We start from the raw sequence: 27,522 nt of genomic DNA, 5'->3' as shown, positions 1-27,522 counted from the left end.
CGCCCCTCTGAGGTGCTCCTTGCTGCCGCCCCGTTCTATGCGTCATCAGAAGGGGCCCGCAGCAGGAAGGCCCCGCTGGGGGCCTTAGTGGCTGCGTCGCGCCCTTAGGGGCGGCGGCGGGCGCCTGTAAACGCCGCGGCCGCCCCGGCGGAGGCTTCTAAAATTCCCCGGTGGGCGCGGGGGGAAGGCGGGGGGCCCGGGCCGGCTCCCCGCGCCGTGCACGGCGGCGGCGGCAGCGCGACGGCGGGGCGCGCCGCCCGGCGGGTGTGCCCCGCTCAGGGTGCCGGCAATGCCTGGCTCCCGGGCGGCGCGGGCGGCGGCGGCGCCTCGGCGGCGGCGGCTCCCGAGCTGAGCGGCGGCTCTGGGCTCGCCCGCGCCCTCCCGGTGGCGCTGCCCCGCCTCCGCGCGGGCTCCCGGCCCCCCGGCCCGGCCGGCTGGCGATGAGGCGCTGCGGCGGCGGCACAAAGGCTCCTCCGGGGCTGCCCGTTGCCTAGCGCGCCCCGGCGCCCCCGGGCCGGCCCCGGCAACCCCGGCACCCCCTCGCTGCCTCCCTCCCCGCCGCGCCGGCCCTCGGCCCCCGCGGCCCTCGCTGGGGGCGGCCCCCGGCCCCCGCCGCCCGGGCCCCCGCGGGAGGATGTCGGAGGATCACGAGATGGACAAGACGATCAAGGTAGGGCGCCGGCGGCGGGGCTCGGCGGCTGCTCCCTCGGCTGCGCCCCGGGCGGCGGCGGCCTGGGGGGCGGAGGGGGTCCCGGCCCCGTCCTCCGGCGGCTGCGGCTCTCCGCCGCCCTGCCTGGCAGCCCTCGGCGCCCGCGGGGCTCCGGGCAGCAGCGCCGGGGGCTTCGCGGCGCTGGGAAGGGCGGTGGGAGCCGCTGGCGGAGAGCGGGCGCGGGGCTGCGTCCCCCCGGGGCGGCGGGGAGGAGAAGCAGGGCAGCGCCCGGCGGAGGCTCTGCCCCGCGGCAGTGCCGGCTACGGAGGCAGCGCTGCCTCCTCGGTCCCTCTCCGGGCTCCTGTTCGAGTGCTGTTATGAAAACAAATCTGGCATGTGGGATGTTTGTGTTTGGAGCGGTGGCAGAGCAGCTCTGCGGATCCAGGCTTTTCTTCTTTTTTTTTTTCTCCCCTCCTCTCCCTCCAGCAAGAATCGCTGTATGAGCTTCACACTTGCTGGGGAATCCTTCTGTGACCCGACTGAGCAGATTTCCTGGGGAAAGCAGGGAAACTGTTTTGACAATAAAACAATGTGTTAAGGACTCCGCAAGTTTTATCTTGCACAAAATGTTCCTGGTTGCAGATTCTGGTTGCCTTAATACTTCATTTAATAAGACAAATGAATTCCAGAAGAGCGTAGATAAAAAAAGACCTAACATATTGGAATTTGTCTTTTTTTCTCATTGGTGTTATCTTCAACTGTGGAATTTATCCTTACGTGCTCACTGGGGTGAAAAAGAGATGTCACAATACAGCCCTGTATTGATGAACTCTAGATTGATTAAAAATGCATGGGTCTTGCTTCTTGAAATGAAAAAGCCAAAAGTGGAAGGGAGTCTAGGCATAAAGTTTGGGCGATCCAGATTGTACAGAAACTGCAGGTGAAATACCTATCCAGAAGGCTTTCAATGTGATTATTTAGTCACATACTTCTGTGATATTTCATGTAAAGGTAATGGTTTGTATCGGAGCTCCTGATTTAAAACAAACCAACCAGGAAACCCCCTGTCCCGCAGGAGCAGGGACAACCTCGTATCTGCCTTGCTCCTCTGTTCGGAGGGTGCTGGCTAAGAGCAGATTCTGGGCAGATGTTTTGGGTGACGGGTACTGTCCGAACTGGAGACATAATTTAGTCTGAGCGTTATGTTGATTCCTCTGTTCCGCTAATGCTCAGTTGTTCAGGTTTGGTTTTCATCTGTATCTGCAGGTTTAAGTTCTGTGATTCAAGATTGTGATCGCTATTTAGTGCAAACTAGCAGAAGTCGAAAGGCCAATGGCTTAGCAGTGGGCAGCCAGTTACGTTGATTTGCATTTCACTTGTTGAATATGTGGCGTTTGTCCAAGCAGCAGTCTATATACTTTTAATCAACTTTGAATATGTGCTATTATTCTTGAAGTACTTTGTCATACCTTTTTCCACTGGGATTCAGTGGAAACTGAGAAACACCTGACCTTTCCGCTGAGCAGGCCTGAAGCGTGACTAACTGTGTCTGAAAACAGCTTTTCTGTTGTTGAGGAAGTTAGGAGAAGCTGCCGTCCTAGCTTTCCAGGCTGTTGCCATCCCAGATGGCTGATTCTGCGTGAGAGATGCTCAAACCGTTGGTTTGGGTATCCTGAGCTTTTTGAAAGGGAATTGCACTACTGAAGAGAATTTGACTTGTAGAATTTGTGTGAAATTTTTTGTAATTGAATACATTTCAGATCAGTTTATTCCCTTTCCCAACAGAAATTAATGTGCAATCAGAAGTTTAAAATTCCTCCGCTAGTAGCTGCAAAAAGGTTTACAGTAAGAAAATTGCACCATTGCATGTTTAGTGTTTTTTTTTTTTTTTCCTGAAAGTGCGCTCTTGAGCCCTCTTCTGCCTCCTGTATTCCCAGCCTCAGCAGATTAGTTCCAGCTGACCTGTCAGCCAGTTTACAAGTTCAGTGCTGTGCAGCAGTGCTACTGTGAGGCACGCTGTTTTCCAGATGTGGAGCAAGTGCAGGGTACTGGGCCTTCTGCTACCTGCGTCCATAGTGCATTAACCTAGATGGAAAAGCAAGGCATTTAGGCTTAATCAAGTGAAATAGATTTTAACATTTTCAGAGGGCAATTTTATATTTGCGCATTTTAAATATTTCGTGCTGCTTGAATGTTAGGAGAGCATGTTCCTTTGCAGTTGCATATAGTCTTGGCGCTAGACTTGGAACTTGTATTTGTGAGCTAGAAGGAGCTTTAGCCCACCCTGTAGATTAACATATATTAAAGTTCACAAATTATATGTTTTATATTATTAGGAAATGGTGAATAACATTTCTTGATCACTAGATTATTTTTTTTACTTCCAGCTGTCAAGCTGCTTTTAAATAAATGAAATATAAAAACATAGATGCAGAAAACAGCAATTTTTGGCTTTATTTAAAACACCGCTAAATGCACAGAACATGTAAGAGGAAATAGATGATTTTTTAATTAAAAGCAAAGTTACTATTTGTAGTTGTTGACCTCACCCTTCAGGTGTTGAGAGATATTAGATCTTATTCTCCCTTCTTTTCATTCATAGATCACAAACTTGCCGGTTCCTCGTCAGCTTCTCTGGTGCTAGTGTTCTTGCTCAGCCAAAATGGAGAAAATGGTCTCTCTGCCACAGCACAAGTGGCACCGTTTTGTCAAGCCCAGGCTTGCGTGTAGAGACAGGATCTCTTTTTAGACCTACTTGTATAGTTGAAAAGGTTAGGTAAGTTCTGGGGCAGGCATGCAGGCCCTTCTTCATTTTCGAAACAAGAGCAACAGACTTCAAAGCTACATAAAAAATAATAAAAAATGGTTATCATTTAATCAAGATGTGGTTCAGAGTGCTTTGGCATTTGCTTCTCCAGCGCACTGGTTTGACTTTCTTCAAAACTTAGTAAGTGTGATCCTGAAAGGATGTGCTGAGAAGATACTGCGTATCTCAGAAAAGCCCTTTCTCAGCTTATAATGCTCTTCTAAAACTTTGTTTTCATTACATCTGTGGTGATTTCGGTTCTCTGTATCTGAATAGCAGGAAAAATGGGATTAGCTCTTCCCAAATACGCTTCTCAAGGCTCAGTGAAATCTGTATTAATTAATTTGGTAAGAGCCAAAGTTTCTTTGAGTTTCTGCTTGAAAACAACAGGCCATATGTAGTCCACTGATCCTGGACTGTTTTCTCTAAGATTTCCAATTATGTCGTAATTAATTTTTTTCCTTAACACCTTTCATACTAGTCACTTATGATTTATATAATAACCACTCCAGAATTACTGAAAAAGGCAAGTTCTCCATTTGCACCTGTCATTTACACAAGACGCAGTGCTCTTATCCCTCCAAATCTTGCCTTAAATAGCTGCTTTCTTGCTTTGCTTTCAGTCCATGCGACTGGAGGTCTGGCTGCAGCAGGGCAGGAGTGTTTGCCCCCTGCTCTGTGTTGCAGCAGAGTCAGGGGTCCCAGGTTAGGGGCTGCCGTTTTCCACACGCTTAGTTGAGAGCATGGTTGTTCTCAGATTTCTGGTAGTTTGTTTTATGAGTAAAATCCTGAAATGCAGCAGGTTGTGAATGAATATTAACATAAGGGAAAACCGGATCAAAATAAAGTTACTTTGCAAGCAGTTGACTCTTTCGTTTGTTTTCTGTGTGTTTTTAAAAGTATTTTACCTGCTTGTTTAAACTTCTCTAGTGCTAGCTTTTGTTAACACCTCTCGCAATGTATCAGAAAAGCATGGGTTTTTGGAAAATTGATTCTGAACATGTGAAACAATATTTGTGTAAAAATTTTGGAATTTTATACCATGTGTTACTTTGTGCCTTGAGTTTGCACACACCATTTCTACCGTTCAGTGCTGCCCTGTTGTTAGATCACCCTCTGTGTAAGAGCCCATGGCAGCAGTATTAATCAAAATGCTCTGTACTAAAGCTACCTTTGCATCCTGCGTTACAACATGTTTAAGCATGATAGCACCCAAGCTGTGTCATAACAGAACCAAACCCTGTTTGTATGGATTAGGACAGAAGGATTATAAACATGAGCTTGGCTCATTATCGCACAAGCTAAAACTAGTCATGCATTTAATTTATAGTATAATGATTCCAAAGGTTTGAAAACTCTAAGAAAGAAGCAAAGCAATTTTCAGTCATATTTTATGATCAGAAAGTACCTAATGCCAAAACTGGGGTCTTTATATTCAGCTGCAATTGATCATTTATAGCCAGGAAAGCTGGATTTTGGAGTCCGGAGGGAAAGTATCCTTTATAAGCTTTCTGTGTTAAAAGCCCAAGATCCCTTTTACTGTGCTCAATAATCCTGTTTCAAAATGCCAAGGTGAGCAATCTCAGCAAGATACTACAGCTGCACAGCAGCCGCTTTATGTGAGCTCTCATGTTGTTACGTGAACAGATAGATGTATTCATGTGTAATTTTCCTAGTTGAAGCAAAACCCCAAAGCAGACACTTTCTGTGCTTTAGTGTCTTGCAGATTAGGTCTGCTGAGTTGGTTTTTTGGAAGGGATTTAGTAATTTTTTTTTCTTTTTTTTCTTTTTTTCCTCTTTCCCCCTCCCCCTGCTCCTTCTTGAATAGGAAACCTCCATTTTAGAGGAGTACAACATTAACTGGACGCAGAAGCTGGGAGCTGGGATCAGTGGTCCTGTTAGGTAAGAGAACACACCTGCGGATTTGTATGTAATCTCAGCCTGTTACATTACCTGTGCAGAAGTGAGTATGTATTTTAAGTGTGCTAATAACAGAATGATGTGATGTCTTGAAGACTCTCTTTATTAAAAAAAAAAAAGTCTCTGTACTCCGTGTGGTTGGTAGCTGATGTGTGAGCAAGGTTTTGTCTTTTACTGGGTATGTTTGAAATAAAAATTCTCCTCGCCGCTCTGCTTTGTCCCGTCTCCCCGCTGTATTCCTGAAGCAAAGTGGCGACGGGAATCGGTCGTGAAAAGATGGCGGCAGAAAATGCTGCTCAAACACCTTTGTCCTTTTGATGCTACAGACAGCACGGTGCAAAGGTCGCTGCTCCCATCTACGGTGTCCTCACTTAAGGCGTCAGTGCTCTACGCCGTTTAGCTATTTTTACCAGCTATTTTTTCAGATCATCATGTGAGGCCAAAGCAGATAGTGCCACCAGCTCTGCATCGAATACCAGACCTGCCTGTCATGAATTTCTAACCCTTGCGGGAACTGGACACTTTCTGTAAAGCAAAGCACAGGTTCCCTTTTCAGCAAGCGGTCTCCCTTTTGGGAGCAGGAATTTGTGCACGAGCTCTGGAAAACAAATGTCCGTGCCTCTCTGCTGCGGGGTGGTTGGCAGGGCGATCGTCTCTTGCCACCATTTATCTTCCTGTCCAGGCAGTTGGTTTCTCCTCATCCATTTTCTGTGGCTGTGTTGCCCCGATCTCTATTAAAATATCCCTTTGTTCTTTATTCTTTCAGCCGCCTGTTAATAGGTGGGCCCGTCCCTCTGACGCAGTTCAATTGTTAATGTTAAATGGGGGAAAGAGAGAAAAAAACATGCGCAGCACAGTTGGTGGCCTTGCCAGCGTAAGGGTTTCCATTAGGCAGCGCTTTATTTATTGCAGACTGGATTCTCCATTGGAGTTGTTCAGGCTGCCATCGAGTGACTTGGGTTTTTCATCCGAAGTGTCTCTGAAAGCGAATGTATGCAGTACGTTGTGTTCGTCCACAGTTACCCCGTGCTCTGAAGTGCGCTCTCTGCATGGCTGAACTTTGTGTGAGGTGTTTCTACATAATATATTTGTTGCAGAAGACAGTGAAACTTGAGGCTTTCGAGCCTGGGTGTCGTGACCGGTGCCCTGTGTATGCCAGAGCGCATTCTTGGTAGCTCCCACTGAAGAGCTCGCTCGTAACCATAAAGCAATTGCTTGAAGTGTCTCTTTAACGTTCTTGCTGACTGAATAATTTTATTGCTGTAATACCAGAGTCTGCGTGAAAAAATCCTCTCAAGAACGCTTTGCACTGAAAATTCTTCTTGATCGTCCAAAAGCTAGAAATGAGGTATAGTTCCTGTTTATACTGTCTGCTTCTGACACACCGCAAAGTCTCTCCCTTTCAGGGAATTGTTTCAGTGGCTTAAAAAACCTTGATATGCAAATCTCGCAATGCAAGATTCCTTGCGTTTGCTCCTAGATTTGCTGGGCTTGGTTTCTAGAGGTAGTGGGTGAAATGAGGTGAGGGTCCTTCTCACTGTGTATTTGCTGAAGGTGTTTGTTGTATATGTACAAGTGCAATTTATAGAGCTGTGTTTTGAACCCCCTGTTCTCCCTATGCCCTGTGTAATGGACCCTGAGTTGTTTAGAAGTAGTTTTGTTTCCATACCTCTCACTTTTGTATGTCGGTACTGTAAGAATTGCTGCGAACGCTTGAGTTACGTAAGTCTATATGAGAAACTAAATAAGCACACTGATACTGCTTGTGACTCTATTACCATGGCTGACAAGAGCGTGCCAAAGTAAACTCGCATCATAAAATGTCAATCTATTTAAAATGATATGCAGTTGTTAAAGCTTCTGTGAAAGCAATAGAAATAATCATTGTCTTCAGGGTTTGGGCAACTTCCATTTCCTGTTATTGAGCGAATGCTTGTTTAAAATTCCCAGGGGAAAAGTCTGTACAAAGAGCATCGAGGCTTGGCTTGATATGACAGTCCAGGTGGCTTTAAATAGAGTGAAATTCCTTAAGTTCCTATTTCGAAAGGCCTGAACAGGAGATGAGATTTTACCTATCATAAGTGCTAGACTAATCCATCTGTCCATAAAAGGAAATGGATTAGGGAACTTTGGCTTTTATTCATAAATTTCCAGATATGTGTCAGTTTAAGTGATATCTTATTGCTACTTTAATGCTAATTCTAGCTTCAGATTTCTTTTTTTTTCTTCTTCTTTTTTTAAAAAAACATCCTAAAGACTGGGCTTTTTCTGGAACTCTGGGTTTGATTCCATGGTCTGCAACGAATAGATTGCCAACGTATGATCTTTTTGTTTCTTCAGTCCAAGCGGCGTAATGGCTGTTGGGTTACTCATATAAATGCTTTCAGGCACTTCTTATTTTTTGAATAATTGGAGGTCTATTTTAACTCATGTGTGACTCATGCTGAGCACAGCTGAGCAGCCCATAGGCTCCTGTATGCTGTAGTCTTGGGGGCAGAGGGAGGAGAAGAACTGGGCAGATGCGTCGTTGTGTACAGTAACGTTTCTTCCCTTCTCTTTAAGGTACGTCTGCACATGATGTGTGCAACACATCCAAATATTGTTCAAATTATTGAAGTTTATGCTAACAGTGTGCAGTTCCCACATGAATCCAGCCCAAGGTAAGATTACATAGGGTGATTCATTCCCACAGCTTGCTTTCCATGTTTAGGCCAAGGTATAGTGGAGTTTGCTTTTATTTATTTATTTATTTATTTATTTTTTAATCACTGTGTGACCAAAATGAATGTTTATTTGGGGATTTCAGCCATAACATTTATACTTCAAACTAAGCAATGCTTGCTATTTCCCCTGTCGGTGCCCAGACCTTTGCATAGTGAAATGAATTTGCTTCCTTCACTACTGGTTTTCAGCACAACACTTAGGGGTTTCATTGAAAAGTACGACAATCCGTGATACTTGCAATGTCTGAGAGGGTAAAATAACTTCTGTCCTGCTTAAATATTGCTTTAGTAGCCTGAGTTGAATTGTTTGTAACCTTTGAGCATCTTTCACCTTTCAAAGCACTGTTAAAGTAGAATTAGAGCTGTAGCTTTCATTGCTACCCAGAATCATAAGTGAGGTCCCTTTACGTGATGGTGGTGACTGTGGGCCACTTAGATTGCCAGTATTAATTAAAAAGGGGAAGGGGGGAGGGCAGGAGAAGGAAGAAAATAGCTTCTAAAACTACTGTCCTGTAATGTCAACACATTGTCCTGTCTAAAATGAACACAACAAAACATGGGCCAGACCAATTATTTTTCATATACTAATATGACATGGGATAAAATGTTGTTTTCTAATTAGATGTTAGTTGTGGGAAAAAAGAGTTGGGAGAATTAAAGAACTGAGACCTGTCTTAGCCTCAGATGTATCTGATTTTGCTGTGTGATGAGAAGAATTAGAAATTAGCTTCTTGAGGACCTCACTCCTGATCTCCACACTTCAGGAGGTTGGTAATAAAACTTTTAATGAAAACCAGGAGGTACAATAGAGAATCCTGACTCAAAAGTGTTACAGGCACCTCTCAACCTCCTGCTTCTAAATTGCCATGAATGTCTTTAGCACCTAGGAAGGCAGCTAAGCAAATCAGCATGTCTGGAAGGATGGATGCAGGCAGGTGTACGCTGCGCTCTAAACCAGCTCACGTTTGGAAGGTGTTTAGCCTGTTTAATGCAAGACTCTGCCTGCCGTACTGTTCTTTGAGGATGGAGTTACATGTTGATATGTCTAAATGGCTTCCAGGCTCAAACTGGCTTGCTGGTGGGAAGTGTGGGGGGAGCACGCAGGTATCTGTCCGAATCCATCCATGTAGACATGTCCGTGATGTTTGTTCAGCTAGAAGTGGGAGCCCAGCATGAAGAGCAAACTGGAGTTTCCTGGCTGACAATCGGTGTGTCGGATTGTGCTGGGAGGCGGAAAATCCTGCAGCTTACATGATTAAAGGCAAAATTACTGAACCAAAATGGCTAGAACAACTATAGAAGAAGCAACTATTTTTCTCTCTTTTGGCCTGCATCAATAGATATGAAATATGCATTATTAGCTTAGCAATTCTGTCATTCTTTGATTATTTTTAATGTAACAAAATGAAATGCTTTTAAACAGGGCTCGGCTTCTAATTGTAATGGAGATGATGGAAGGGGGAGAGCTATTTCACAGAATCAGCCAGCACCGGCACTTTACTGAGAAGCAAGCAAGCCAAGTAACAAAGCAGGCAAGTTAACTCCCATGTATAAGCAAATCCATGAATGATAATGGCTAAAGTATTTAACAATTTCATGGGGTGGGGGGAGGGGAAAAAGGAAGCTAAAATAATCCTCAGTTCTGATCCGATGATCATTGCCTGCTTTGTTATAACCTGACAATGCCAAAGTTTTGATAGAAACAAAGAATTTGAAGGTGTGGGCTAGTTTTTCTGGGTTGGGACCCTGGCGTCTGCTGTTCTCAGCTATGGTTTTCCTGCTGTGATCTACGGAGCACTTCACCAAAGAGAGCTCTCTTCCTCCACAGTCTTTCTGCTGTCCCCCTCGCCGCTGTTCTCGGTGTTACATCCAGCAGTCCGCAGGCTCTCACCAGGCCACACGTGGCCCCTTGGCTCCTGTCTGAGAATTGCTCTCGGCCATGAGACAGACTTGGTGTTTCTCTCCCCTCTTGGGTGGGGAAGCACGTGATAATGTACATGTGTCCTGAGCCAGTGGTTTTCAACCTGGGTTCTGTATCTTATTTTGTGGAAGTCCTAGCTGTCGTGGAAGACCCTAAGAAGAACGTACCAGTGTAGTTCGTATTTTCTGTGCTGTTTGTTCTGGTGTCATTCTTCCCTCTCCAGCTCTCTAGGCAACTATAGCTCACTCTTAAATGTTGTGTTTTAATACCTCACTGGTATTTATTACTAGAGATTTTGGTGTCCATCAGGCTCTTTGTTGCTTAGCAGTGCATCTGCTGTGAGTAGCTTATCTCCTGCTGGAGTAGGCAGGATGACAAAGCAGAAGGGGCTCCGTGGGATTCGATGCAGGGATCCCCAGCGTCAGTTCTTCTCAGTTCTGGGGTGGACTTGTTCCCTTTCGCTTCCAAGCTGTTGGATGAGGTGTGGTGCCCAGCCAGAAAGCTTGCATTCATGGAAAGGTTGCAGAAAAGGTAGTATGGCTGTGTGTCGTGATGTCCTTCCTAGGGAGCTGCACCAGGGGACCAGCAGGCTCCTGTGAGGAGTTACAAGGCAGAAGGAACTTGCTGTCAGAATGGCCGAGCCGTTCTGCGTGCTAATTGGTACCACGGCATGAAGCTGAGGGCCAGAGTCACCATCGTTTGCTTCTTGCAGAGGTTCTAGTGACATTCCAACAAAATATGTGTGAACTGTAGGTGAGAGACTGCAGTGGAGATGCTAAGCAGCAAATGTCCTGCTCCTACACCAGTGATTGCTGCAGCAAATAAAGGAGAGAAGACATGAGATGAGATATTACAGCATTTGACATAAATTGACATGACTGTTTATGAATATATCAGTATCCTAATTGCTTCACCCTGTGCAAGGGAGATGTTGTTTGGTCTGAAGCAAAATGAGGGCCAAATCATTTCATCTTAATTTTATGCCTTGTGCTTTGACTCGTTTCTAATGAAACACTAATTGTGCAGTTACCTTTTGGGCTTCAGCCAGCAGAGAAATTAGATGGAAGTGCAGGATTATTCTTGATGGTTTGTTTTCATGTCCTCTTGGGTGGTTTGATTTTTGACAGTGCAAGGGGCTCTCCAAGATTAATTTGTCACAGAAACCTTTTAAAACAAAAATCAAAGAAAGACTTTGAATTGAATTCTGACTTTGTATATGGTTAGGTTATTCATGCCCCAGGTAACTCTTTGCTTTAATGTTTAAACAAATGTACTTTGAAAAAAAATTTAAAGCCTTTATTCTTTCATCTGGTGATTATTTGTCACTGTCCTGAGCTACAAATCTTAGCTCCCTGTGCCCAGTCACAGTTAAAGCCTTGACTCAAAGCTGCGTCATGTTTTCTGAGAATGTATTTGTATTGGTTTCTGAGCTAAGTTAACGCTGAAGATCTCGTCACAGTCATTTGTAGTCTTTAAAGGACTCGGTGCTTCACCTTACTGTATTTGGGTACAATCCTACAGAAGCCAATAGGAGTACTTCCAAATAAGGCTAATGTGGCTTTACCTTTTGTTTCAGTAATACTGTTTAAGTATTTATGTTTCTGTTTTCTTTAAATGGAGTACACTTTCAAATGTACAACCTGTAGAGCTTTCATGACTTCAGGTTTTTAAACTACAGCAGTGTAAGATGTTGTCTTTGAAAAAAAATCAAGTAATGTATTTCTGTGCAGTATCACAAGAAATAAGTAAATTGCAGGCAGTCCCTTCAAGAATTAAAGGATAAAGCTGCCTGAATATTGACTCTTAGGCGAGTAACAAATGCATTAAAGTATTTACCAAAATCTTGAAGCAGGAACTCATTGTTGACCGTTGAGCGGAATGTAATTGCTGCGGAACGGGCAAGCAAGTTTAGTGACCTTGCAGGCCTACTACAGCATATGAAAGGACACTGTCATGATCCATTTCACTTTTGGGGGTTGTAATAATGCCCTGAGTTAGTCGAACTGAAATGATTGGGAAGTCTAATACAGCTTATTTTCTGTTTTCTTTGAGTGAAATGGTTGGTTGGTTTCATTTCCCGATCTTCATGCTTTACTGCACTATTGCTCAGTATGGCCAGGGATGTCTTAACTCAGAATTGTATCCAAGTGGAACGAAAATGTTTGGGACTTGAGCTATGTTGGCAATGTCCTTTTTAAAGCTAAAAATAACTGTCCAGGTGAAAGGAGAAGTTCTACAATTGTAGTTGATTTATTGTGCCCTTTTTCAGATAGCTTTGGCTTTGCAGCATTGCCACTCACTAAACATTGCACATAGAGACCTCAAGCCTGAGAACCTTCTCTTCAAGGATAACTCTTTGGTAAGATGAAGACTTGGTAATCTTTGTTTATTGCTGAATTCTGTAATGTAGCTCGATGATATTCAGAGTAGGTGAAAAATGTCAAATGGCACCAGTGCAATGTTTCGGTGACAAAAACAAATGACCTTTGGGCTTTTCTGTAATCTGATCCGCTTGGAGTAGAGCGTGTCCATGCCACAGATGCAAAATGTGGATCAGGTTCTCCATCTCGACATGGAATCCTGCTTTGTAGAGGAGAGAATCCTCCCTGCCCCACTGCTGCCCCACGTGTCATCAGGATGTGTTATGCAGGCAGTGTAGGTGCTTTGACTGAAATATCCATAGCATGTGGCCTGTTTCTTTCTTCTCTTACTCGTAACCACCCTGCATATGCAGAGACCTCCCTACAATGCATTTGGAGCTTTCCAAAGCTGAGACAGGGACTGCTTTGAACCAGAGCACCCAGGAGAACAAAAACGATCGTTGCAAAGGTCATTTCTGACCTCATTAGCTGTTTTGTGAAATGACAGGGGCATAAATACACAAGAGGAGTGTGCTATGGTGAAGGTAAGATGAATAGGAGGGCAATAAGGATATAGCAGAAAAGCAGATACAGTGAGATTTCGTAATGAAACCTCTCCTCCTTGTTCTAGGATGCACCTGTTAAATTATGTGACTTTGGATTTGCCAAAATAGACCAAGGTGACTTGATGACACCACAGTTCACTCCGTATTACGTAGCACCTCAGGTAAAGAATAACTTCACTTCTAGACTATAGAGCAATAATGGTCTTTATTGCCTGTGCCTTCAAAAGCATCTCACTTTAAAAGCTCCTGCTGTACTATTAAAGGCTTATGATGCAGGAGCCTTGAGTAAGTGAACAATGTAGGGTAGCTGCCTTTCAACGTCAAGTGCCACTGTGATCTACTGGTTACAGCAGGGTACTGCGAGGCAAAATTCCTGGATTGTTTCTAGCATTGACTTGTTGCTGGTGCCTTCGGACTCTGTCTGACTCCCACCAGTGAGAGTACTCCAGGATTTTGAGAGCTGGTCTCTTGCTGTGTTAAACCAGTTGGTTTGTAGAAGTCCCTGCCTCACAATCCTCCTTCCAGCTCAGGCTCGTAGGAGATTACGTTCAGCGGGACTGTGCTGAAACAATAACGTTCTGTAAAAGCAATTGCTCACAAGGGGGGCAGTGCCAGAGGGCTGACCGTTTGCCTTGGCTTGGCCCCCTTGTCAGTATGCGTTAAGACATAATCTATAATTACAGACAGACAGGCTGTTTTTTGTAGTTTTTTTGCTTTCTCCAGTCTTTCCTTTGTTCTTTGTGTTTGAGTCCTGAAGAAAGCTTAAGAAAATGACAGAGATTGCCATTTAATTGTGGTACTGGGCACTTTGGCAGCCTTTAATGGCTAGCAAGAGCAATTGCAGATGTCGGATCATGCAGCCGCAGGCAAGTGTGCCCCATACATGGCCCACTCAATCCACTGGAGTCTACAGTGCGGGCAGGGTTTTTAAAACAAATGAACTGCCAAACCCTTTCGTAGGTATGTTTGAACTGAAATTTTTGTAGAAACTTGCTACAGATTTGAGCAGGTTTTCATGGGAGGGGTAAAAAGGGACATATCTGGAGCTAGGGTTACCCTCCAAACACATCTTAAATTCTAGTTCCTAAGCATGGAGGTATTAGAGCTGTTGTAGAAAACAGGGGTGAGCAATTGCTTTAATTCAGGCAAAACGAGGGTTTTCATTGAAAGCATCAGGCATCTTTGATATAGGCACTGCTGTCGTGCCTGTAATCTAGATGTATTTTGCAGTTTTCTTAGGATTGTTCTTTCTTTCCCTCTTGTGACAACAGGTATTGGAGGCACAGAGACGGCATCAGAAAGAAAAGTCTGGTATTATCCCCACCTCTCCAACACCTTACACTTATAACAAGGTAAGCTATGAAATAGTCCACATGTCAACATATTTTAAGTAAAGTGTCTTTGCGTGCCCCTTTCCCCCCTCCCCCCCTGTAGAAGTAGTCTATAGACACAGCTTGACACCTAAGGCAATAAACTTTGTTGCCCTAAAATCACCCGCTTACAGCCAGGAGCAATAAAGTTTTAATCTCGTTGCTCAGGGATGCATCTAACTAGCCAAATACCCCATGCTCAGTAGAAAGCAGGGTCTACAAGAAACCATAGGGAAATATGTCCCTTTACTCACTATTACATATGCATGTGTGTTTTGAGCAAGAAGGAAGCAATAACTTTGGCACTGTGTTTCTCATAAGTGGGTTTCATTCAGCTATTCTAAAAGATGTTACGGAGTAAGCAGGTATACAGCAACATTTCTCTCATTAAGTTTATTAGGATCAGACCAAGTTTTGTTCAGTTTACTTGGAGAACTGGTAAATCAGAAGATTGTGATTTCTACAGGTAGCTTTCTCAGTCAGTTTAGAAGAAACATGCTAAATGGCGCTGCTGTCTTTGTGTTCTCTGATGAAGCAAATAATGAAATGGTTGCTTGATCCAAGCCTAATTAGTGATCCTCTAATTAAAGGAGAATTTTACAAACACTGTTAACAGGAGCATCAAGCATTAACAAGATTTTGGAGAGAGTAAAATGATTCTGCTGGGATGTGACCGTGAGGGAAGTTCTTTTGCCTCCGTAAGAGGCTGGTTCAGAGGAATCCTCTTCCCCTGTCAGCTGGGGCTTCTGCATATGCAAAGCACTGTTTAGGCTAGCTTGTTCTGGCGGCTGTGATGGTGCCTTGTCTGTATCAGGGACCTTCTGCAAGATGAGCACTAGCATATTGCACTGTCTGTCGCAGTAGGCCATGGGTGATCACAATTGATGCTAGAATTTTGGTGAAGTTTGTGACAGAAAGTGCCTGAAAAGATTGTGTTCCTTTTTTGATCATTCCAAAATACCTTCCTCCACGTCAGCATCGCTCTCACCTACTGTGCTTAGCAGTGTTTGGATCACTGAGTGTTTTCCTTTGAGACTCTATTTTGATTAAAGTTAGATGATTTCTGATTGCAGTATTAAATATCTGCACTGATTCCAGCTTCAGGGATGGTTGGTTAACCCACACATGCTGGAGGGGGTAGTCTGATATATAGTGATGTGTTTGAATAATTTCTATAGAGAGCTAAGGCAAAGACAGGCAGAGACAGCCTTCGCTGAATTAGTCTGTGTGAGTTTCCTGATCATGAATCTGCCGCCTTCAGGGTTATGGCTCTCTCTTGAGATCCTGGCAAAATAGCTTGATGGTTGAAACAACTGCTAAGCACTTTTATAAAAAGAGCTCTCAAACGGGTGTCAGTATTCTTTCAGTACAGAATTTCTCTTGCCCTCTTTCATGTGAAAAGTTCCAGTCCCAGGTAAAGTTATTTTTTGTAGTTTTTGAAAGTCTTGCAAGGCAGGGACAAGAATTCCACTTCTGTGGAGCGAAGCAGATTGATTCTCCAATAATAGTCCTCTCCCAGGGGCTTCTCTCCCTTTCATTGCAAAAGGGTAGGATGCAGTTCCAGCCACACCTAGAAGTGGTTGCTTGCTGTTCACGTTGGTAACAGTTTGACAGCAGTTTTGTTCTTTTAATGAACCAAATAGCCTTGGCCATGGCAAGTGAAGCAAAATTTGGGCCATATTCTTGTATGGAATTACAGAGCCTTGAAAACAGATACCAACTGGAGTTTACTCGCATACTGACAAGGTTAACACTCTGCTGCTGATGTGTTTTCCCCTTGGTACGTTCAGCTGCCTTGATCTGGGATTTACAAGGTGATGTGGTGATTTTGTTTTCACGTGGGGCAGATCATTTAAAGAATTGATCGGTTCACTCTGAACTGTTTTTGGTCTTGACTGTACTACCTGGAAATGCTGCTGAATGAAAGCAGCCTTATCCTTACCTTGCCAAGCGTGACTCATTGGAAAAGCAGCGTCTGGTATATGCCTGATTCCCTGAAATAGACTATAATGAACTCCCAGGTACGCTGTTCTTCCACAGCATTTCGGAGTCTGCCTGGAAATGCCTATAATCCACTTCATGATCAGCAGCTCTTTCCCACACATTTAAACTGGAGAAAAAAATCACCTTTTTGACTTCCTGAGTATTTGCATTAGGCTGTGTGTGTATTGGATCAAATGTGTGCATGTATGTCATGGTTGGAGGGGTTTTTAAATACAGATTAGACCCTTGAAAAATAGGGTCTAAGAACCATACTCACAAAGACTTTGGACACCTGGTTCCTATTTATATGCCTAAAATCCCATTGATTTCATTAGAAACTATCTCCAATCACTGGAAAAACAGTGAGAATTTAAGTATCTAAATAGAAATTAGACTTCTAGATCCATAAGGGGTTGGCTTAAGCAACCTGCTAAAAGGCATGCATATGTGGGGTAACGCCACGGGGTTTCTGTTGTCACCAGCATCCACATGTTTTGTAAAAGTCAAGGGTACAGCTTCATGATGAGTATGAGCTGATCTAAGTGTACTGCCTCTGGAAGATAAGCCTTGCCTTCAAGGGACTGAGTCGTTGCTGATCCAGTCAAAAAGCAGTCGTTGGAGTCAGGGATTTTCTGGGTTAGTCCATGCAGCTGCAGGAGCACCAGTGCTATATCCCAGAGGACGCGGTGGAATATGCAGCTGGGGTGCAGACAGGGTGGTGCTGAGGCCGCTCCATTCAGCAGCTGTGCGGACTTCTGTCTGCTTAAACTGATTGCAGAAACTCCCCAGCCCCCCAGATCTGCCCATGGGTGTCTTCTGACAGTCATCTAAACCTGAGCTGAGTTCAGACTTCTCCATACACTTGGCTATGCACTCCTTGTGCTGGCACAGCCCTTTGGGAGTCCCCTGGAGGACTCAAATGGCTGGAAACCAAGCCAGCGAAAATAAATGATTAGCTGCACAAGTGCTAGTGTTGGCACAAGAGAAATGGATGGAAAGGATGGCTGGGGTCAGAGCAAGTCCTTCCAGCCCCAAGCTGTAACATGTCATTGCCAAGTGATAATAGAGCTCTGTCTTTAAGGATATGGTCCTGTAGCAGCTTGAATCAAAGTGGAGGCTGCTGTGGTCCTCTTCCCTGCTTCAGACTACTGTTGATGTTTATGAACACAGTGATCTGGATGGGGAATCGGTCTGGGGTGCAGCTTCTTTATTGGGTTGGCTTTTGGCTGGATCTGCTTCTTGAATGAACTTGCTCTGTGTCATGCGAGCAGTAACACTAGTGCAGGGGCTGGGGAGGGGAGCTCTAGCCTGGGGTGGGAGGGATGCTCTGAGCACGGCATAAGCAGCTGTGAGATATTGCTCCTGCTCACCTGCAGGTTCTTCATCTCTCTGGCTTTCAGGACATGTGCTTTCATTACAGACCTCTCTGATTTTTCTGCCAGCTCATTTGTTTGAAGGTGTTTCCTTTTTAAATCTCCAATTCCAAAACACGACTGTATAGCATTCTGTTTTATTTTATGTTCTGATATTCAGAGACTAGGATTCAAGTATCATGAGAGATGTAATAAATGCACAGCTTGCCCATGCCTCTGACGCACTGGCTGTTGCTGTACAATGTACCATTGCGTAGCAGAGCTATAGCAGCTTTCTGTAAACAAGCTAGTTTGGGCGCTGGAAACAGTCTGGCTTGGCAGCATGGAGTTATCTTATGCCTATATATGTGCCAGGAAGATATTTTAAAATTCCTTCTTAAGCCAAACTAGCTGGTAGAAATAGTGAGCTGGTGTATTTCTGTTGAAGAAAAGGATAAAACATTAAGCAGCTGATGGGAAGAAAAATCCATATGAAATTTTATTTCTGAAGGAAATAGGGGCCTGCAGGAGGAGGGGGAGAAGCGCACAGAACTACGCCACTGCTTGCTGCAAATTGTACTCCAAAGTGATGATTTCCTTGCTTTCAGAGCTGTGACCTGTGGTCCCTGGGTGTCATTATTTACGTGATGCTGTGCGGATACCCTCCGTTTTACTCCAAACACCACAGTCGGACAATTCCAAAGGACATGCGGAAAAAGATCATGACAGGAAGCTTTGAATTTCCGGAGGAAGAGTGGAGCCAGATCTCAGAAATGGCAAAAGACATTGTGCGAAAGTGAGTCAGCTGAGGAAAATGTTGTATTGTTCTTCACTTAAATGAAGAAATTGGAAAATCACTTGAAAGTGCATTATCACAAAGGGCTCAGTTTTGCAAAGGTGGGGGAATTGCCTGCAGCATGTGCAGCTGAAAATTTTTTTTGTCATATTCAGCATGAAATAAGTTTGGTTAAAAAAATTTTTTTTTCTCTTCCTTTTTTTTCTTCTCCAGCTTGTGTTCAATTTTTGATGTCTCCTGTCTCTAAAATTGCTAGTGTATTGTGCATTTAGTACCTTGCTTCAGAAGAATATAGACAGCTGGCTGCCAAACCTGCAAGCATTCTGTAGGCATGTATCTCCTATGGAAGAGTCTAAACTCCCGTTAAAATTGGGGGCATTTAGGTGGCCGAATAGGAATTATCCGACTCGGTACCTCCGTGGATCCGTGCCTTAGAACCCTGTGCACGTAATACACCGTCTCAAAGGAGTCGGGACAGAGGCGTGGGAAGGGAGGTCAGAACTAATTTCTGTTCACTGTCTTATATAAAGGACACTGACAGGTCATGCTTCACCTCAGATGGGTGTATTAAGATCTGTTGCAAGGCATGAGACTACAGAATAAGGTTTTCCATGGTTATTTTATTCTAAATGGTAATGGAACCCGTTTTTTTTTTTTTTAAATACGAGTACGTCTCTTGCGCATGTTTTAAATATTGTGACCCGGTGGTGCTGTTTGAAAGCAAGAATGCGATGCTGATTAGCTCTTGACCTCACTTATTTTTTTAAAATATGAGGGGGAGTTTCTGCTTTTGCTTGTACCTTCAGAGGAACTGGAAACGTACAAGCAGCATAAATAGAAAAAAAAATCAATCTGATAAACAATTTTTAACAGTCACAATCACTGTGTCCTTTGAGGTTCTGTAAAGGCTCCAAGGACTTAAAAGAACATTGTTGGAAGGGGTGCAGGGACCTGTTTATAGCAATGCAGGAGAGCCCAGAGTCTTTCACCAAATAAACTGCAGATTATGTTGCAGTGAAACTTCCATTTATGCCAAGGTCAACTCTTCTCATACAGAAGCTTCACTGTCAAAAGACTTCATTGTCTTTTAAAATGAAACTGTTCACACAATGTTGTTACTTGGATTCACTTGACTTCATGTAATTTTCTTAATAATGCTATCGGGACTCCTTTTCCTGCTTTTCTGTCTTTTCCAGCCAGTGAGTCTAAATCTGTGTTTATGATGCAGGTATACTTGTAGGCTTTTTGTAATTCTGGAGAAGTTTATACTTTATTTATGTAGACAGCTATTCATGTGAAGTCTTGCTTCTGGAGGTTCTGCATTCAAGTGGTTGCTTCCTCTCAGTCATGTTGAGCTGATTTCTGACCTCAAGCTCTACAAATTGGAATGCTTGAGAATATATTAGGACTTTGAAAAATGACAGAAAAGGAATGTATGGGTCTTGTATTAAAACTGAACTGGAGACCTGCTTGTCAGCATGGCCTTGCAAGTGAAATTTATGAGCTAGCCCATGGTCCTGCTGACATTTTGTAAAAGTTTTTTCTGCTTTCTCAGTACGTTGAACAATTGTGTTCAGAAAGCATGACAGTCATCAAGTCATTTTGTTTTTAGTGTAGCCTCTTGGAATAACTTGTTAGCACTTGGGCTGAAATTTTACTTTTTTATTAAACAGTTGCGATTATCTAGAGAACATGAGTTTATCTGCAAAACCTCTTTCCAGTGGTTTTTTTTTTCTAGTAAAACTTAATTCCACAAGGTTTTCAGAGATCTCAGAACAGTTTCTTTTTATTTTGAGGTGCTGTAGCCTGCTAATTTGTCCGTTAGTGGAGCCTTTGGCAGAGGGAATAAAGCTAAGGAGCTGTGTGGTGAAAGCAGATAATGCAGAAACCAGCTCTCCAACTTTGAGACTTTGCATTACTTCACCATGCCCAGAGTCTGTGGTATGAATATAGACTATTATGCTGATGAGCTCTAGATGCAGATTTCCAGAGGACATCAGTCTGGATCATTTCTATTTCATCTGGAATATAATTCCCATCTGAGAGGATGTGAATATAGAGTTCAGCTGAACACAGGTAGTGCTAGAGCAGTCTTCAGTAGCTTTCTTTGCACTGAGTTGCTGAATAAAAGTGAATGAGCTGTGATAGTATTAAAATATCACCCCAGCAAGGGTCAGTGAGGTGAAATGGCTGGTGGAAAGTCAGCCTGCTTTGGGGTCAGCTTAGTCTTTTACCTCTTAGGAGAGATCTCTTTTTTTTTTTTTTTTTTTTTTTTTTTTTTTTTTTTTTGACCTCTCTAATGTTTAGAGCTTGCAAAGTGTTCTGATCCCAGACAGAACAGCAGATGGTTACATGGAAACTCTGAACAAGGAGCTCTTTATGGACTGATTGATTCCTCACCCAGGCTGCTGAAGGTCAAACCTGAGGAACGGCTGACCATTGAAGGTGTCCTGGACCATCCCTGGCTCAACTCCACCGAGGCACTTGATAACATCCTACCCTCTGCCCAGCTGATGATGGACAAGGTCTAAACAGTGTTTTATTTTATCCAGAATGTTGCACAGGGGAGCTGGATAGCTACTGGGTGGCTTAAGTGTTCTCTTTCACGTGGTGTTATGCAGAAAAACTCCCTTTCTGCTTTAGTGAGAGCCTGAGATCTTTGTATGGAAATGAGAACAGTTCATTTGAAATTTGGGCTGGGATGCTTCAAGATAGGTGGTAAAGAGCAGCAGCTGTGCACTAACAAGGAGAGAACAGAATATGGCAGTAGACATAACTGAGGACTCCTCTCTTGGTCTTTTTTCATTCCCCCCCCCCCCCCCCCCCATGTTTTATACCTTACTACAGCTCAATGGCTTCATTAATTGGCAGCAAGAGAATCATTCATGTAATCTCCACTGCTGCTTGCTTCCTTTAAACCCTGTACAGACAGGAGTTCAGAATCATCTCTTGAGTTTGTGAACATGAGAAGCAGAGATGATACTTTGTCATACTCAGCCCCTGTGAGGTTGAGCTATATTGTCCTACAATCGATGGCTGTAGTGCAAAGCATGTCATGTGTAACGCAAGCCTGAGTTTTGATACACATCTCTGAAATGCATAAAATATTTTTTTTGGCCATGGCAAACATTGTCCCTGTATTGTCCTTTTATTCACAAAAAAGCTAATTAAAACATCGAACATAACTCTTTCCATTCCAGGCAATGGTTGCAGGGATACAACAGGCTCATGCAGAACAGCTTGCGAACATGAGAATCCAAGACCTCAAAGTCAGTCTCAAACCCCTTCACTCTGTCAACAACCCAATCCTGCGCAAAAGGAAATTGCTGGGGTAACTCTCTAAAGCTGTTTTTGAAAGATCAAAATGTTGGCAGCTCTGATGCCTGGAGAGTGACTGTAAGCCCTGCTACAGGTTATTCACTTGTAACCATGCTCCTGAAGTTCTGATTTGGTTGACACACTTATTTCCCTGCTGAAATGGGTAGTTGGGAGTGGAGTAGTACCTGCATAATATGCTGTGTCTTCTGACACAGTGAAGGCAGGAAGGAGATGGAGTGCTGTTAGTATACTATAAAGAGAGTGGAACAGATCTGGTATGAGAAGATGGGTCATATGTTGAGTAAGGCAGAGCAACCTGAGGAAAAGACTTCCAAGATTTTGTTCTGATGCTGACTTTTATTTACTCAGAAAGTCAGGTAATCTCTTTACTTGAGTTACCTGACTGAAAAATAGGAAAATGCATTCTGGGATTAGTTGAATGAATTTAAAGAAACTTTTTTTTTTCCTTATTTCAAGTGGCCTCATAGTGCAAGTGGTCTCATTGTTATAATTAATCCTAAATCTGGCTTGCTTTCCAGCCAGTGTAAGTGTGTGCTGTACTGGTTCAGTTATGCAATGAGTAACGGAGTTAAGTTCTGACTAAAGTTGAGTTACATTCAGATTGTTATTGTTTCCTCCTTGTTCTGTTGCAGCACTAAGCCAAAGGACGGTGTTTATATCCATGACCCTGAGAATGGAAGTAACGATTCCAACGTGGCTCTGGAGAAGCTCAGAGATGTGATTGCGCAGTGCATTCTACCGCAGGCTGGTAAAGGTTGCCACTTTTAAGAAAGTTACATTCCTAAACATTCAAGGCACTAACTTTTTGTTGTGCCTCAAGATCAGTCTGTGTCAGTAGTAAGGAAGGATAAACAAATATCCTGTCATCATAGTTAGTCTTCAGTGGAAACTGTTATCTGTGAGCTGTAATTTTGGTGCATGCATGATGTTAGTGTTAAGAGTCACATGCAGAACTGTTATAATGACTTTCAAACAGGAATGTCTGCTCTCAAACCAGTTTTCTAGTTTGCGTGAGGCAAGGCAGAATAACTGCACGTATTGTTTACTGAAACTCTGAATGTTGTGGAAAGTGAGAATGACAAACCTCCTGTTTATCTTTGCTCTCTTAAATAGGAGAGAATGAAGATGAGAAGCTGAATGAAGTAATGCAGGAGGCCTGGAAGTATAATCGAGAGTGTAAGTTGCTGCGAGACACTCTTCAGAGCTTCAGTTGGAATGGTAAGGAGCTCCCTCTGCTACCTGGAGAGCAGTGCTAATGCCAGGTGAATGAGAGGAAGCAGTGATCTTAGATGGAAATAAAATGAGCTTCTTGAATTTGTGCCAGAATGATTTAATTTTGACACTCTTTCAGGCCCCTGTTCAGTCAGCGTGGATGATGTTCTAAAGCTGTTATTTAAGTCCTGCTTTAAAAATTGTATTTGACTTTCAGGATAGAGTTTTCAAAGACATGAAGTCATTTAGGAACTTAAAGCCATAGGCAGACCATCACTTTAGAAACTGCTGTAGCAGTTCTGAGCCTGTTTCCTTCTGGCTGTTTTTTACTCATTCTGCTGTTAGCTGCTGCCCTTGCAACCAAGCTGTTTCAGCAGATAGTATGAGCAGCCTCACCTATGTCAGCACAAAACCTCTTCTGCTCAGTTTGGAGAGGGAAGACACTTAAACTAGGCCAGCTGACTTGGGGGTGACATGGACTGTGCGCTCAGGTGGCTCCCTGACGATGCAGGGCTGCACGGACGTCAGCCTCCAGGAGTGGATGGTGATGAATAGAAGGTGACCGCTGGCATCAGCTAAGTTCTCAAGGGCTTACCCGTGCCCCTTCCCTTACTCTGTTTTTTTTTTTTTTTTTTTTTTTTTCAAGTGCTGTTTTTTCACTAAATGAAACTTGAGGTCATAAGTCATTTCGGTGCCCTTGCAAATGTTGTCCTAAATTCTACATGAAGCTTTATTTTGTGTTCAGTCAGTATATGGTTCTAGCCGTGCTTGATTTCCTCCTTGTTCCCAGCACCAGCTGACAACCTATTCTTTTCCTTTCAGGGAGAGGATTCACAGATAAAGTGGATCGACTAAAACTGGCAGAAATAGTAAAACAAGTTATTGAAGAGCAGACAAACTCCCATGACTCTCAATAGCTGGAGCTTCTTAATCTTATTTTTTTTACCATTTAAGATTTATTCTTTAACTGTAAAAAGTATTTTTATGTAAATTAATAAATCATAATTATTTCATTAAATTTCCATACTGCTTGAAAATGCTGTATAGTTGTAGATACAAAAAAATCATTGGTACTGTAATATTTTTTTAAAACTCAGTTCCTTGAGGTATATATGATCACTTATGTACTGTTAATCATGAGTCCCCCAGATGGGGCAAATTATATTGTTAAAGACCTTTTTTTTTCTTAATAACCAGTTGCAGAAGCTGCCTTCCATCTGCTATACATACAGCCAGCTACAATGACTATGTATGTGAATGAGACAGCCACAGTTTCTCAACACCCTGCTCAGTAAGTACTTGAAGCAAGTGCTGTGAAACACAAACTTCATAGCTGCCCTTTGTACCTAAATTCTGAGTCTTTTTGTAGAGGCAACAAAATAACCTTCTGTTTCACTAGATGACCCCAGAGCTACACTTGGCCTTGCCAAGAGCACCTGAGTCCATATGCTTGCTGTATTTTCAGTTCCGATCATAGCCCACTGTCTTCTGTAATCCATCGTCCTCTGACCTTCTTCAAGGCTGAATGGCCATTCAGCATAAGACTCCTTTTTATCGTATTGTTCAATAGCAGAATAGAAGAATGCCCTAGTTACTTATACACAAGTTATTTTTATTTTCATGGTGGGATCTTCTACAGACAACAATACACGTGGGGTTCCTTTGCTTCATCCCCAGATGAGAAGTTGTGTTCCACCGACATACACTATTCTTTCATTTCTAGAAGATCCAACACTTGGTTTCAAACTCGACCTCTTGGTTGAAAGAGATCATCCTGGCAAGGGTCATAGTGCTGCTGTGTGAATCCACCGGTGATCCTTCTCTTGTGTCACTCTGGAGTCCAAGCTTCCCACGTCTTTGATGCCTTTGAGCTCCCCCTGGGGAGTGAAAAATGTAGGGCTGCTCCTTGACACATGTCCTTATGCTGCCTGGACCTTGAGGCTGCCCAGCGCAGATTCTCACACTAGTCTGAAATATTGGCTCCAAAAGCTGCTTTTTTATTTTAATTAAACAAATGAAAAGAATCTGTACATATTTCTAGTTTTCTACCTTCTGACACTTCTTTCTTTTGAGACTGGTCGAAGGCTTTTTATAGAGATATTTTGGTACTAAACCTGTGCAGACGTTGAATGAGTTTGGTCTGCAGACTGAAGTGCCAATTCAGGGCTATTAGTAATGACTCTTGAACATTATTGTTATATTTCATAGCTCGTTAATTTGGGGTTTACATTTACAAACCTGAGCCATGAATCTCCCAATTTACTCATATGGCAGTGCAGCCTTGTTCTTTTTTGTCTTTTTTTCTATAACAGACTTCCTTGTAACTTTAGCTTGGATGGCAAACCAGTGTCTGACTCTTTCTATAAAATTTTGTAAACAGTAACTTAGTTTTTCTACATGAAGGAGATACTTCTTTTCCCATTCTTTGTCAGCACCTTGTCAGTTTTCTTTTAATTCTGTTAACAGTTTTCCAATGCCTGATTATTAAGTGGTAAGAACCACAGTCCCTACTTAACCATCACTTTCTCTGATGGAAACAGGGAGTTTTTGCATAAGCCAGAATTGTACCTCTAACACTACATGGAATATTTGTGCACTGACATGTATCGATGACGACAGTAGTGAACGATCAAGAATAGAACGCCCCTTTCCTTACTAGAAACATAATTCTGGGTGGAAAGTGAACTTGGTCTCCTAGCTCTTCTACCCTACAGAACAGTACAGCTTGAAAAGAGCTTCCAAGTCCTTGGTCTGCAGGACAGAATTAATGTGGGGAATTGAACTGCCATCTTCCTCAAAAGAGATGATTTCAGATTAGGGTGTCTGTACAGGACAATATGAGACATGAGCATTTGTCATTTCTTGGTAGTATCAGCAAGTTTGCAGGCCTTATGCTTTTCTATCCTTGCCCTAAATTCTCGATCATGTCAACATCCACACAATCTTTACATGTTACCATTTTCTTTTAACTTGAAATCAGTGTCTTTTCTGGGACATCTCATTGTATTGGAACTTTTAAGAATGCAAATAGAGAAATAAGCAAGGAAATCACCTTTGTTCGAGCGCAGAAAATTCTCCACAAAAGCACTTTGGAACTGTACCCACCAAGGAGGAGAATACTCTGGCAGTATCTTGGGAGCCAGAACTTCTGGATCAGATGGATCAGACTGTAGCTACTCTCATTGTTAACGCACAGTGCAGTCAGACTACTGCTGTGCCACTGTCTGATGTGGTCCAAGCAGCTTGTGAGCGATGTGGTGTGTAACACCCGGCACCTATTTGCTCTGGCAGGTTGCTGTAGTGTTAAAGATGACAGCAGCAAGGCTCGCACGCTGCTGTGTGGTGATCTCTAGGAAACGGCTGCAGCCTGTTTCCGCAGTGCCAAGCATGTCCCCGGTGTGGCGGGGAGCACCTTGCAGCGTGATGGCAACTGCTGCTCGCTGACGTCTAAGGCAGCTTGGAAACAGGCAGCGAAGATTGGAACCGACTGTGCATTAGAGAGTCCCTCCTCTCTTCATGCTCTCTTTAACTTGCACAACAGAATCGTTTCAAGCTGTTACTAATAGTGAGATGGGTACATTTGTGATTGACCACAAACTGTTTTGGTGTCTGGAGAGAGACGTCAAATTTCTGAGGGTTTTTGCGATGAGGAACTGCTTTTTATGGGTTTACTATTGATTTTATTGTCTGTGATAAGTGAAAATGGCCTGATCTAAGATGGAGGCAGGGAGGGACAGATTAAGAAAAGACAATTTGAAGATTCAAGGTCAAATGGTTTTATTTATATGAGAAAGTTGATCATAATAACTTCACTCTTTAAAATGTTAAGTTAGATTTTAGATTTCAAAATTAAACACACTCTAATGGACCTCATTTACCTATTTTAAAGTTATATTTTACTTTCTCCTCCCTGTGTTTGGTATTTTTCAGTTGACGTAATCAAGACAAGATACCTTGCATTATGTAATGTTCTACTTGGTAATAAATCTACTGATCCTTTATAGCAGACTGTGAATATTGTAAATATCTTGAGATGGAAGGGTCATGTGGGATCAAAGAAGAAATTCTTTGTAAAAACACTAAAAGAATATGGGAAAACTATGTAGTTTTTTCCTTTTTTTAGAATTTTATTTAAGAGAAAAATATCTGAAATCATTTGACCTTTTCAAAATTTTATGTATATCTGACTTCTCCTGTGACTTGATTATTTTCAGCTATATACATTAAAAAAGAAAATATAGAAGAACTTGACTAGGAGGAAGAATTTTTGATTGGAAATAGCAACATGTCAAAGTTTTGCTGTCAGCACTTCAGGTTTTTCTTTTGGAAATCTGAGTCTGTCCTCATCTGCCATGTTTAACTTCTGTGTATTAAAATGTTTTCATTTCTCCTTTTCAGTGTTAACTGTAATATGTTAGTTTATTTTGGATCAGTATTATAATGTAAATATTATGCATCAGTGTATATAAATGATTTTACTAAACTTAAGTTACTGGCTTGTTTTGTTTGGTTCCTAAGTCGCTTT

At 43.0% G+C, this 27,522-nt stretch overlaps 1 protein-coding gene across 9 annotated transcripts; it reads left to right on the top strand.

The window, feature by feature from the left end:
- The first annotated feature begins 237 nt into the window (after positions 1-237).
- MAPKAPK5 (MAPK activated protein kinase 5) lies at positions 238-27,485 on the top strand. 9 transcript variants are annotated; one of them, XM_064521913.1, is made up of 14 exons: positions 248-670; positions 5,284-5,357; positions 6,648-6,723; positions 7,938-8,035; positions 9,522-9,630; positions 12,289-12,378; positions 13,011-13,106; positions 14,217-14,297; positions 18,259-18,446; positions 20,851-20,971; positions 21,647-21,777; positions 22,418-22,533; positions 22,899-23,003; positions 24,195-27,485. In XM_064521913.1, exons 1-14 carry the CDS (start codon positions 635-637, stop codon positions 24,290-24,292), a joined length of 1,419 nt encoding a protein of 472 aa, XP_064377983.1. In that variant the 5' UTR covers positions 248-634; the 3' UTR covers positions 24,293-27,485. The 9 variants fall into 9 exon arrangements, with proteins under 9 accessions (XP_064377986.1, XP_064377983.1, XP_064377984.1 ...); XM_064521914.1 differs by having other exon boundaries at positions 23,820-27,485; XM_064521911.1 differs by having other exon boundaries at positions 22,418-22,539.
- Positions 27,486-27,522: the final 37 nt, after the last annotated feature.

Source organism: Dromaius novaehollandiae, chromosome 17, assembly GCF_036370855.1.
Source record: "Dromaius novaehollandiae isolate bDroNov1 chromosome 17, bDroNov1.hap1, whole genome shotgun sequence".
NCBI classification, from domain to species: domain Eukaryota; kingdom Metazoa; phylum Chordata; class Aves; order Casuariiformes; family Dromaiidae; genus Dromaius; species Dromaius novaehollandiae.
The sequence above is the reverse complement of the archived record's forward strand: the minus strand, read 5'-3'. Positions and strand labels throughout refer to the sequence as shown.